Source organism: Symsagittifera roscoffensis, chromosome 8 (assembly GCF_963678635.1).
Source record: "Symsagittifera roscoffensis chromosome 8, txSymRosc1.1, whole genome shotgun sequence".
NCBI classification, from domain to species: domain Eukaryota; kingdom Metazoa; phylum Xenacoelomorpha; order Acoela; family Convolutidae; genus Symsagittifera; species Symsagittifera roscoffensis.
Genome location: NC_087069.1, coordinates 10,688,966 through 10,702,025, shown reverse-complemented (window position 1 = coordinate 10,702,025; position 13,060 = coordinate 10,688,966). Strand labels below are relative to the sequence as shown.

The window sequence follows — 13,060 nt, the reverse complement described above, 5'->3', positions numbered from 1 at the left end:
TTTCTAAGCAGATAAATTCTCTCCTTCTACAGTTTTATGACTAGTTTATTTTATGACTAATTTAAAAAATTGGCCATAAAAAATTTCTCTTAAACACTCGACTTTGATCAATTAACAAAAAAAGGAAAATAATTCAACAGAAACCATGTGAAAAAGTAAGATTCAGAAAACAAAATCGTTTTTTCATGCATCAATTCAAAGCGAATTGGGAAACAGCCAACCACAGAGGCACTAGAGCTTCACAACACTTGCTATATAGCACATGTCTAGCAATTCAAGCTAGCAGACAGAAAAATACGGAAGACCAAAAATCAAAAACAGTAGTTGAAAGAAAAACCGTCAAAAAATAGGTGACAGAAAGGCTAATCGGAACTTTGCACCGCGTCGCACTACAACGCAAACAGAAGAGAAACATTTAAAATCGAAAAAATAATTAGGTCTATCAAAATGTACAATTTCATTTGTCTCCAATAGAACTCTATCTAGGCAAACATGCCAGACGTTTGAAAATTAAATTTGCCAATTTGCAAGGGAACAAGATTTACGAAGCGGAAACAAAGCCTACAACCTTTAAGCAGACACAAGTTGCGCCCAAAAAAAATAACTTAGATCTAAAATGAACAACACTCACACTTGTAACTAATTACAGCATTTGTAAGTTGCAATTTGCTGTGGTAACTAATAAGTCCCCCAAAAAATAAAATGATCAACACTTTCAACTGCAACTTAAATGTTAATTGCTCACAGCACAATCACAGCAAAATTCGTCCACTGTTTCAAATTAGCCAACTTTATTGATACTGAAAAAAAAAACGGACTGGCCAGGATTAAATAAAGACCAGAACTCGAAGAGAAAAGAAAAAGAGATTCAAACTCCGGTCAGAATTCGAAGCATAAAGAAGATAATAAGTGAAAAAAAAAGAATGTAAGAAAAGCTGTTTACGAGAAAAAAGTCTAGTTCCCGATTGCGAGTGTTAAAAAAAGTTGAAAAAATGTCAATGAGCTAAAATAACCAAAACCAACAAACTTTAATTTGTTACACAGAGGCGAAGCAGAGCTTTGCACCTCTTGCGATACGACATGATAATTAAAAAGCGTAAGTCGAAAAAAAAAACGAAAAATAATGAAAAAACTAGATTTACCAAAATTTTCGTATATCTCGATGAAAAACGTAGGGCTCAGCTAGAGCTAGCAGTACTTATTTGTTTTTTTTTGAACTTGCTACACTGAAGCGGGACGAAATACGGACTTGGCGCCAAAACTTTAGTTGTTTCTCTGCTAAAATAAGTGAGAAGAGCGGCTATTTTTGAGATATTGGAATTTTTCAATCTAACTTTACTCTTACAAAAAATTGAGGACTAGCCGCTTCTGCAGGAAAGATTCGCGCAACCGCTTCTTTCGATTGAAATTTTCATCTCAGATTTAATAGGGTGGTTTTTAAGAAAATTCAAAAAGGTCAAAATTCAAAAACATGACTTACGAAACCTTTTTATGTCAAGTGTGACAAAAATAGAATTGCTATTGTATCAACTAACCAGGAAAGTTTTGTCGCTCTTGCCCCTGGCCCAGGCAGAGTCCGATTCCACCAAACTCTCGACGACTGTCACGATGTCACTCACTTCAATAGTCAGGTCGCCCAGCGCCTGTTTCGGATACCTGAAGTTAGACTCGAGATAGAAAACGAAAATTCGATTGGTGAGATGAGACACTCCAAAGCAGTTCGTACAAAAAATCACTCCAATAGTCGGGTGGAGACTAACTCAAAAGAAGACAATGATAGCCGTTTACTGTGCAAAATGCACAATACGTTCCGAATATTCTTCGCAATTTGTTTAATTTTTTTTACTTGTTAAAAAAACTATAAAAAATAATTTAAAATATCCTTGCTTTTAAAAACTTGAACTATACTTCAGTCGTTGTCCATCTAAATTAGTCTGAAAAACGAGGTGGGATTATCAGAAAAGTTTTCTCAATGCTGAAACAACTTTTTTAACTCTTTTCATCACTACTTAAAATACTTTACCACTTCGTTTTAAAACTTAACCACACTTGGGCCCATTGAGTTTTCTTTCAGGTACCGAAAATCAGGCGAAAAAGCAAAAACGCACTCTACGCCACAGTTATTTTCCAAACCTCATGAGTTGGGGGCTCGTCGGGACAAAAAAAAAGACCAAACTCGTCGGGACAAAAAAAGGATCGAGGCTCGTCGGTTCTTGACTATAATTCTAAAGCATTTTCAGTTTCACTTTAAGCAACAAGCTGAATGTTTAAATATATACTGGGCGACAATGAAAACATTATCAAAAAATTGGCTTAATTTTTTTTATTTAAAAATGATTGAAAAAACTTTCAAACTTACAGGAAAATTATGCCTGAAGTTAACCAGGAAAACCCAGTTCTGATGCAAAGCAAAAACGTATGTTTATGCCTTTTCCTTCAGTTTTATTTTTTTTATTCTCCTTAGAGGCGAAGTATTTCCAGAACTGTGACACTAGGTACCAACCAAAGCTAATTCTATGAGAAGATAGAGGTAAAACAATGACAACTTTTACGTTATTTTTGTCAAAACAATTTTTGTTCCGACTTTCGATACGAAAGTAACGGAATATTTTTAAAACTTAAGGTCCGGGCAGGTCGTCTAAAACTGTTGCTATCTGCCAGAGCAAGCATATAAATTTTGTAACTTCTAAAAGACAAAACATTTATAATTTTTTAGCTCTTCGAATTTTTGATGTTGTGTTTTCAATGTCGTCCAGTATAGCTTTCAAAAATTCAGAATTTAGGTTCGAAAATGAAAAATATTGGGATTTACTGAGGCTAAATTTTACCTGACTTTAACTACAGCGTTGCTCGGTGCTCCCAAGTGGAAAGGTTGTGCGAGTGCCACAGGCATGTGAACTTTGTGACAGCCGTCTAGAGATATTTCAAACCAGCTCAGCACTGCAAAAAAAACAATGTAATGATGCTTCAACTTACCGCTGGTAGTTGTAAATTTACTGTGGTTACAATTTACTGCAGTTAGTTGTACTAATACTTTTCTTAATTGCCCCAATACCGGTTTCTACTGAACATAACCCATCCATATGACCATGGATTACATAATATACCCATTGTATACTTCCAATCCCTTGTTTTTACGGAAAACTAGAGCCAGTCAATTGTTTTTTCTTTCATTTCATTCGAGGCCATTTAAACTCACGCAAGGAACACACGAAGCAATCAAGCAGCAGTAAATTTCCGTTTTCATTCGATCTTGAGTCTAGAAATCGACTCAGAGTGTCAAGGTAGTTGTTATACTGCAGATAAACTTGGCTGTAGCTATTGTGTCCTTTGTCTATGGTCTCCGGAGGGTGCAGAGGTGGAAGTCCTCGTTCCCTGCATGGGTCAATTCCAACACAACCTCCATGCAAGATGTGATCCAGTGACTTGAAATCTAGAAAAGTGACGAAAAATAACTACTATCCATGATCCCTTCCAGGATAGGCAAGGAATTAACTATTTTCAATGCCAAAGTTTTGGTTTAGGAAGCTACTCAAATTTACTTACCAGCTACATTTCTGCGCATAACCCAGGCATTATCTGGACTGTTACACTCGACTTTGATGACGTAACTGTAAACATTGGCAGTTTGTAATTCTGAGTCCCTGTATAGTTTCCTGATTTTGAGGTTGATGTATGAAATCTTCTGCTTCTTGGGTAGATCATAATGCACGTGGTTTGATGTGATGATATTAAAACGCGAAGGCGAGTCAATCGAAAACTTCTTATGATGTTTTTGGGTCGGTTTCACTTTGACTGATAGTCTGTTGTTCCCGTAAACATTGGAAGCAAAAGGACTCCAACTATCAGTAACAGGAAACTTCGCTGATTTTGTGCTCGTTATACTAGATCGGTTACTCATACTTGCAAAATTGACGGAATAGTGAGAAAAAGGAAGCGTGGGGGCAATTTCATTTCAAAGCTTGGGTCCAGAACATGTCGACTAACATTACAAATATGGCCCAAAAACTTTGACATTTTCACATCTTTTACACTAAAAAAAATCCAATTTCATTTAACTAAAACATAAATCAGAAGGTCAAAAGTATCATAGTAACCGAGGCTACAGCCAGTAGTCCTTCATCACGTATTCCAGTCAAAATCCTTGGAATTTTATGGATATGGAAGCTCAATTTATCGACAACTCCATAAGCGCTATTGTAGAGGAAGGACGGCTAAGATAAATTAACGTTACGAAGATGCATTTAATGCTGATTTATGACTTCATTGCTGATATATATGCATTTTATATCGCTGGTATGGCCCTATCCAGCTTGTGCACTTACCGTAACTAAACGGAAGGGCCCCTTTTGTAATTTAGTTTTTTGTTCGCTGGATATGGAAGTGTTATTGATTTAAGAAGATGAAAAGTGTTGACGTCCTTACAATTAAAATCGATACGGTTATGATCCATTTTCACATTAGTAACCTTGCATAACGAACTTCATAATAATTTGTCGTAGCGTTCCAAAAAATCAATTCGCAAAAACGATGTTGAAAAAACCACCGAAAGTACTGGCTTGGTAGAGACGGTGAAAAGCATGTAGAGCTCTGTTTAGACGTCGTCTTAGAACCTAGCTTTATTTTCCGTCGATATGTATCTTCCGGGCGAATGTTACATAGATGTTTTTATGGCGCTCCTGGGTGTTATTCTTTTTTAACATCATGACCGGCAGAACCGTTAACGAGCACTCCGCGCGAGCGGATGCTCTTCACATTAACGCCCTTAATAGGCCTAAACCACCGGGCGGAAAGGTAGTTCGGAACGCGGAAGCCTTCCGGATTACCGTGAATAGCTTTTTAACCTAGTTAAGAAGGAAAATTCACGAAGCAGGAAGGGTGAGGGGATTCGCGGTCCCGTCATCTCCTGAGTGGTCCGTGACCAAAAACACTTAAAGATATATATAAAACCGAACAAAAAGTAGTATAGAACCCAAGAAAAACAAAAAACATAAAAAATAATTGAAAAAACCAAAAACAGTAAAAAAAAGTAAAAAATCAGTAAAATCATCCCCCCAGACAAGATGTGATCCGACCCCCCCGTTTGTTGTTGATAGATATATTGTTGTTACAGGCATTTATATCAGTCAGGATCGATACGATCAATTTTGTGGCCCGTTTGTGAGGCTTGTACTGTAGGGTTATTTGAGCATTTAAGCACGTTAAAGATAAATTGCGCTCAATCCGGAAGGGTCTGCTGATTTGCGCTCAATTCGGAAGGGTTTTGGGAGGCGACTAATCCGGAAAGCAGTACAAGGAGCAACAAGAAGGGGCTCAACGACAACAACAATCGACTGTTGGGTATCGTTAACACGTTTTGTAACCTTTTTGGTACGAAAAGTAAGATAATAATCTGTGGGGGGCTCGACAGTGCTGCACTGTAGTGACCCTTCACCGAACTGCGAATATCCGAGTTAAGCACCTTAATTCTGATATTGAACAAACCCGTAGGGGTATAATATTACTAATATTATTACTTATATAGCCCATATTATCAACCCTATATCGTTTATCAGTGAAAAACACAGAAAACAGACCGGTTTTTAGGGTCAAAATAGCGATATTTTGATCCCCCCACAAATCGCGATTTTTGACATATCGATAATTTTTGAAACGGAAAAAAGCGCTAAGTTAGTGTGTTACATCGTATTTGCACTACTATAATAGATAGAACTGGTTAAGTTTAGTTCGGAAGTGGTTGGATCTATTTTGGTACCAAAAACCGAGTTTTCGTGATTTTTGAGAAAACGGAACACTATAAATTCAGAAATTTTTTTGAAAATTTTAAGTTAGGACAGTAAAGATAGTTGTTCGGACAACGTCCACTAGTGAATCTACAGATTCTAAGACCCGCTTCCCGAAAGCCTTTTGGGTTACAGAGAAATTGAACTTAACGTGTTTGATTTGGTGGATTCATCAATCCGGAGGGGGCCAAGTAGCATAGTTTTTCGCAAATTTTTTCAACTAAAGCGTTTTAGATCGGATCTTTTGCATTGAACTAGAAGAGTATAGGCCTTGTGAGCTCGGATCAATAATTTTTAGGTCGAAAAGAACAGAATTGCGGAAAAAGTTAGGTGGAACCTATAAGAGACAAATTTCTTGACTTTAGAAAAAAGAAAAGACGTTTTGGTTAATAACTTTGGAACTACTCGACAGATCCAGTTGATCTTAGTACCAATAGATCAGAGATTAGCTGAGCTTATTGATAGGGACAAAAGTTTTTCGAAAAAAAGCGTGAAAATTTTTTGAGATTGTTTTTAGCAAATTCACCAATTTGGGAGGGTAGACCCTTCACGTTTTATAAATTTTTTTTGGGAAAGCGCTTACACCCCTACCAAAAGGTAATAGAGGTTGAATAAAGTAACTATAGGCTGTTCTAGACGAAAAGGGAAGGCTAAAGGCACAAGAAAACCTTAATCGAGTCGAAGTTAGGTAAGCGATAAGACCCTTCACCGTTAGCGTGAATTGTCAAATAAGAGGCTTAACTTCAATCCGGAAGGGTCTAGGAAAGGATCAACTAACCTTCCTAGTTAAATCAAAAAGCATACCAGCATCGGAGAACGTATCCGGAGGGGTATAGGTTGAAAATCAAGGAAATCTCCGAAAAGCTACTTTTACAAAACCAGAGGGCTCCCAAACCGGAGGGGTCCAAATTTTTTCAAGTTCGGAGGGGTCCCAATCCGGAGGGGTCTTGTTTTCACAAAACCGCAGGTGTCCCAATCCGGAGGGGTCTAACATTTGCTAACACTAAGGGGTACCAATCCGGAGGGGTCTCAATTTTGCCAATCCGGAGGGTCCTATTTTTGCCAATCCGGAGGGGTACTGTTTTTTTTGTCAACCCGGAGGGGTATTATTTTATTAAAGGACTTAGATAAACAGAAGAAAAGATTATAGTGAGAGGTATTAGGTTATTAACAGACAAGCTAGGAATCATTGACTGCACTGGTAACTTGCCTTTCAATAAAGACCAGACCAAAACAAAACAGGTCCGAACTCGGATATTCGCGACACTAAAAAGAGCGTAATTCATTGGTGTGGATTGAAACCCAATACGTTTTTGCAAAAATTGACTGCCCTGAGAATTTTAGTAGGTCATGCTCGGGCAGTCCGAAGGCAGATAGGTAACACAGTACTCGGTGGGGGCAATAGACGCCCACTTGAGAAAATTACTGCCTTCAAAGTTTTGTCTGTTTGGTGCAGCACCAAGCAGGGAAAGCTTTTTCTTTAAAACACAAGTTCGACTATTGTACTGTGACCGACTGAAAGTACAATACACATACGTTTTTCATAGAGGTATTGTTATTCGGTTATTATTATTTTTTTTTAAATCAACATAATTTGTGCTTGATTGGGTAGTGAGTACACTGTCTTTTAAATTGACTGATAACATCATATTGTGCTAGTTCTCAAATCTTACGACCGATAATCGGTTGGTGTGAATAAATTATACAAGTTGTACTCTGATAACATACAGGGATTCGTGGTCACTATTTAATAGAATCTTGTGAAATTTATTGTGTTGTGTCATTATTATTGATAGTCAAACTATAAGGTCACTAGCAATCGAATTGAGTGTATAGGCATTAAGAAGTGACAAATTGAGAATGAGTATAGACAAGTCAAGGATACCTAAACGAGGTAATAGCTCTAGAAAATTCATACCTAAAAAGCAAAGAAAAACTATGACCGACCCTTTTGTGGATCGGATCAAACGAGCCCGGACCGACAAAGGGGAGACGATTTTTAGGCAGAATCGTTAAAACTAGGAGTCAGAAGTCCTCAGAAGAGCGAAAAGCTGTGTTAGACTTGGAGGTCCATACGGACCAGGCCATGAATGAGAACCAGGAAGTACATGGACCGGAGGGGAGAGGCAGAAGGCTGGCGAGTGAATCTACTCCGGTAGAACAAGGCCATGATTTTGCCACTTCCACCGGGACATTGGACCGAGAAGAGATGTCGGAACTGTCCGACATCTCAACTGAAATAGTGGCAACTAGAAGATCCCCAACAGACAACACCATGATGGCAGGCGGGACTGAGACACAAACAACGTCCTCATCGTTCTCAGAAAGAATGAGGAACACCTTAGGAAGCATCTTTCCATTCACCATGGAGGTGGGCACAGGAAATGAAGGTGAATCCCAGGAGGAAGAAGAGGACGAAGAAGAGCAATTGGACTTTGGATCTCAAGTCAGCCTCAATAGTTCGACCCAGGAGAATGAGGCATACGTCGAAAGAGAGAATGGAACCATTGGACAAATTTGGTGTGGTGAGAACGATAAGCAAAGACGCAAACACACCAGGCCAGTCGAGAGGCTTTGCGATTATGAAAAATTCAGAGACGCGAACTGGGGAGAGTAGAAACAAAGGGCTAGGCAATGCATTGGCGGATCCTGAAGTGGATAATGAAAAGACGTCGAGACAGAGAGTCAAAGCCCGAATCTCGACCAGCACGAAGCTAGCTGGGACCGACAGGGTGACACCGCCACTAGTGACGCCACTCGTGGATAACGGGGCAGCATTAGAAGAAGCCTTGAACAACATAGTTAGCAGTATAGGAGAACAAAATGAACAGATGTCTATAAGAATGAGTGAACTAGAAAGAGCAGTTCACATTGAAAGAGAAAGTCTACGGGAAGAAATAAACCGCAATAGACAAGAAATTGGTAGGAACGAATAACGCTCGAAAGAAAGAACGGACGAGCACGTAGCGAAGAACTTGTCGCGAATGACACGAGAAGCGGAACAGAGAGAGTTACGCTTAAAAGACGACATGGAGAAGTTATGAATTCAGCAAGAGCAGTCTCTTAGAACTTTTGACACAAAGATAGATGCGATGATGTAGAGGCGAACTCAGGCTAACATGAATAGGTTGGACGGGCTACTAGGCAGCAAGAGTGGACCAAAAGAAGGGGAACCGAACTCGCGAGGTCCCAGCAGGGAGCCGAAGGTGAACTTCAATGAGCATCAAAAGAGGAGGACATATGGATCCACTAGAGGTAGGGGCAGTTCATCAGGCTATGCCACAAGGGATAATAGAACATGGGGCCCAAACAGTAGAGCAAGTTCAACGGGGAACAGACAGACCTCTAACGAAAGACCGACGCAAAGCACACATGCGACTGGGAGAGGTGATTCCGGTAACAGGAGACATACGAGCCCAGGGAGGAGTCATGTGGGCCAAGGGGGAAACACTCACGGCGATTCGCATTGCAGGGATGCACCAAATAAAAAGTCATTAACACGGTGTGATGACACTCAGGCGGGGCACTCGAGAAAAGCTACGGCAATGGCCGCAGCCTTTGAACCCCTAAACAGGTCTTTAGAGACATTCCATACAATGTTATCCAGAATCAATGAACGCAGTGAGAAGTCCAGAAGAGTCTTTAAGAAACCAAGATGCTACAAAGACGAATCTGATGGCTGTATTGATACCTGGATAGAGGTAATGAAACTGCATTTCGAAGAAGAGGACTTGTCGGAAAGACAAGAATACAGTGCTCTCACCAGTAACATGGAACTGTGTCATGGCCAAGAAGCAATATCAGCGTGACACAGCCGAGAAAATCTTCTAAATCTTGTTAAACCGTTTTGGATCAGGGGTGCAGGGGCACCAAGCAATGATGCGCTTCAAGAAACGGAGGCAACGAGAAGATGAAGCGATAGACAAGTTTCTAGATGACTTGAAAATGCTGAGAAGACGCCGCCAACCGGATGAGTCGAACCGATGGATGAACCTGGCAGTAGCCTCAAAATTCATCGATGGTGTGAAGAATGATGAACTTCGAACAATGCTAGCAACGCATTACGCACCACTATCAACCAATGCGCCAACACCAGAGGAGTTGAGGCTCAAGTCAAAAAAATATCTTTTGTTGAAACCTCCTTCGAGATCTGGATACTATAAGAGCAATTATGGCAATTTTAACAACGGACCAGCAAACCAAGGGAACAACTGGTACAAACCGAGGGATGATATGGACAAGAGACGCTCTTGTGCCAATTGCACTTCAACGGGCCATCATGTGTCAGCATGCCCAACTTACAAACAAGGCATGAAAGCAAAAGGACGAAGATGCGTCAGAAATTGCTCATGAGGATTTCATGAGAGGAGTAATTGCGAAAATCGGCCCAAGGTGTTTCTTTTGCAACTTGGAAGGTCATTTTAAATCAGATTGTCCGCAATTCTGTGATGCAGTGGCAGACATCAAGCATCCAAGGCATGAGGAAGTTTTATCAGGAGTGAAAGCCAGCAAGGCTCGCCTGTTGAGTGAAACGGAGGCGTACAGAAAAGACAAACCGCAAGAGCTGGCGACGAAGAAAATGCAAGCGGTAACTGAAGAGACATGTGAACTGGAACCAGTGACTGCGGCCGATGACTTCAAGATTGATTATAGGGCAGCCGCGAGGGATGCTCTAAACAGATCGAACAGAAAGTGAAACTCGAACTGGAAAATGAGACACTACAGGGGCAACTGAATACCTTCGAAGCAACGGAGGTCGAAGAGACTAAAGCACCAAGCAGTTTGAGCATGAAACTTAATGTGATATCCGGTCAGAGGTTCGGCATGGTGCCGCAAGGAAGCAAGATACAGTCGATAATCTCAGTGGCTGGATACCAGGTAATCAGAAATCTGAATGAACCATCCGAGTTCACTTTGATGCATTTGGACACATAGGCAGATTATCTGAGGCAGGTGGAGCCACGCACTGAGTCGAGAGCTGTGCGAGCACTACTAACAACCGGTGGTCCTCGCATAAAGAAACTTCATGGACGCTACGTGGAAGTCTATGGGCCGTATCAAGTGATGCTGAACGTGGATGGAATCAGTATCTACACTAGGACTTATGTAACAACAGATAGTGACTAAATAGGGCAGATTTATTTGGGTGAGGAGGAACTCAAAGTCCGCAGGATAGGCCATGACGCCATAATGGAACAAGATGCAGTACACATTGGGTATGAAGCAGATGTGACCGCACATCTGCTCGTCACCAACGGAAAGAAAATCGGAGTCACATGGCTTCTGGACACAGGAGCGGTAGTGAGTGTGATGCCGATAAAAACTTGGGAAAGAATGGGCTTCACGAGGGAAGATCTAATTCCAACGAATCTCCGACTGGCCGCCGCCTATCGAGGGGCAATTTACGTAGCCGGAAGAACAGCAATAACGGTTCTTCACATGGGAGGACGGGATCTTTGGATGAGCTCCCTGGTGGTAGAGAATTTGGACGACGCCGACCAATTCATCTTGGGTAGAGATTTCGTCAGGAATTTTGACATGATGATTGACTTGAACAACGGTCGGATACGGATTCGAAACCCGGACCGGAAGTATGTTAAGAAACCAATTAATAGGATAAAAACAGACGAAAACAAAGTACCAATTTTTTTAGATAGAAAGGTGAAACTACAGCCAGGACAGGCTGTGGTGGCGATTTTTAGGATGAGAAAATTAAATTCGTTAAGAGATAGTAAACAGGTTTAATTAGTACCGAATCCAAATAGTCAGAGTTCGGTGATTTTAGGCCGGAGCTTCTCGGTAACGCGAAACGGACTGTGTGTCAGTGTGTTATTGAACACACTGGACACCACGGTTTCAATCCAGCGTGGAAAGAAGCTTGATTACGCTTTGCCGATGAGGACCGACTAAGAGGAGACACAAAACTTGAAGAAACATAGTGTGAAAGACTGTCCTCATCATGCCAATAAAGATAAAACTTTAGAGAGGAATAATGAATTAAAATCTATTCATAAATTGTTTTCAATGAAATCCGAAACGGACGACGGCTTATCGAGCTGCTCGAATTTTCCGGAACACCCCTCGTCATATGAACTAGAATCTGACAAACCAGTTTTGCCAGAGATAGAACATTTAAAAGGGAAAATAGGTGAGGGAGATTTCGAAAAATTGCGGGACGTCTTAAATCGGAACGCAGATGTATTTTCAAAACATAAGTCGGATATTGGTTGCTGTAACTTCGTCGAACACGAAATTGAACTGGAAGAAGGTGCCGTTCCGCCCAGAGAAGGCGCGAGACGGATGACGCCACACAAGTCGGAAGCGTGCCGAGCGGAAATAGAAATGTTGCTCGAATACGACATGATAGAACCCTCGAAATCGCCATGGGCTTGCGGGGTAGTAATGGCAAAAAAGGAAGGGGGCAGCTTAGGTTTTGTTGCGACTTTCGTTACTTGAACGCGCTAGCGATAAAAGATGCGTACCCGATACCGCGAATAGACGAAAGCCTCTTTAAACTTGGTGATGCCAAGTTCTTCACCACATTGGACTTGGGTTCTGCCTTCTGGCAGGTCCCGCTGCGGAAGAAGGATAGAGAAAAGACCGGATTTGCGTGTGAGTTGGGGTTGTACCAGTGGAAGAGGATGCCCTTCGGCTTGTGCAACGCAACGGCCACTTTTCAAAAACTGATGGTCCAGGCTTTGAATAGAGTGACAAAGAAGTACGGGAATCTTGTGATGTGTTACGTGGATGATGTAGTCATAGCAACACCGACCCTAGCAGACCACATTGATCCGCTCGATGAGGTCTTTGGATGCATGAAAAGAGCAGGCTTGAAGTGCAAACCATCGAAATGTGAAATCCTTAGGGCTTCAATCAAGTACCTGGGAAGAATGGTGGACAGGCATGGTGTGAGGCCGGACCCGGAAGCAGTAGAAGCAGTGTTAACATGGAAGGCTCCCAGAACGGACACACAGCTCCTGAGCTTCCTAGGGTTTGCCAACTACTACCGGGAGTTCATAAAAGGGTATGCGGACAAGGTGTATCCGATGCAGAAGCTGATGTGTAACAAAGGGAAAAAGTTCGAATGGAACGATGAAGCACAAGTTGCATTCGAGAACTCAAAGCGGAAACTGTGCGAAGCGCCAATGCTAGGCATGCCTACTGAAAAGGGCATGTATGTTCTTAATACAGACGCATCGGTAGTAGCCATCCCAGGAATATTGCATCAGGAGTAAGAATGGAATGCAACAACGGTTCTCCGTCCCATTGCATACGGC

General features: G+C 41.3%; 1 protein-coding gene across 1 annotated transcript in view; it reads right to left on the bottom strand.

Annotated features, from left to right (window-relative positions):
* The window catches only part of LOC134853365 (uncharacterized), a 31,698-nt gene extending 27,668 nt beyond the window's left edge, over window positions 1-4,030 (bottom strand). Inside the window, exons 1-4 of the mRNA XM_063869340.1 lie at window positions 3,547-4,030; window positions 3,200-3,433; window positions 2,829-2,940; window positions 1,536-1,656 (exon numbers count right to left, since the gene is read on the bottom strand). Of these exons, the coding sequence (XP_063725410.1) occupies window positions 1,536-1,656; window positions 2,829-2,940; window positions 3,200-3,433; window positions 3,547-3,901 (822 nt within the window). The 5' untranslated portion in view covers window positions 3,902-4,030. The remainder of the gene's footprint in view (window positions 1-1,535; window positions 1,657-2,828; window positions 2,941-3,199; window positions 3,434-3,546) is intronic.
* Window positions 4,031-13,060: the final 9,030 nt, after the last annotated feature.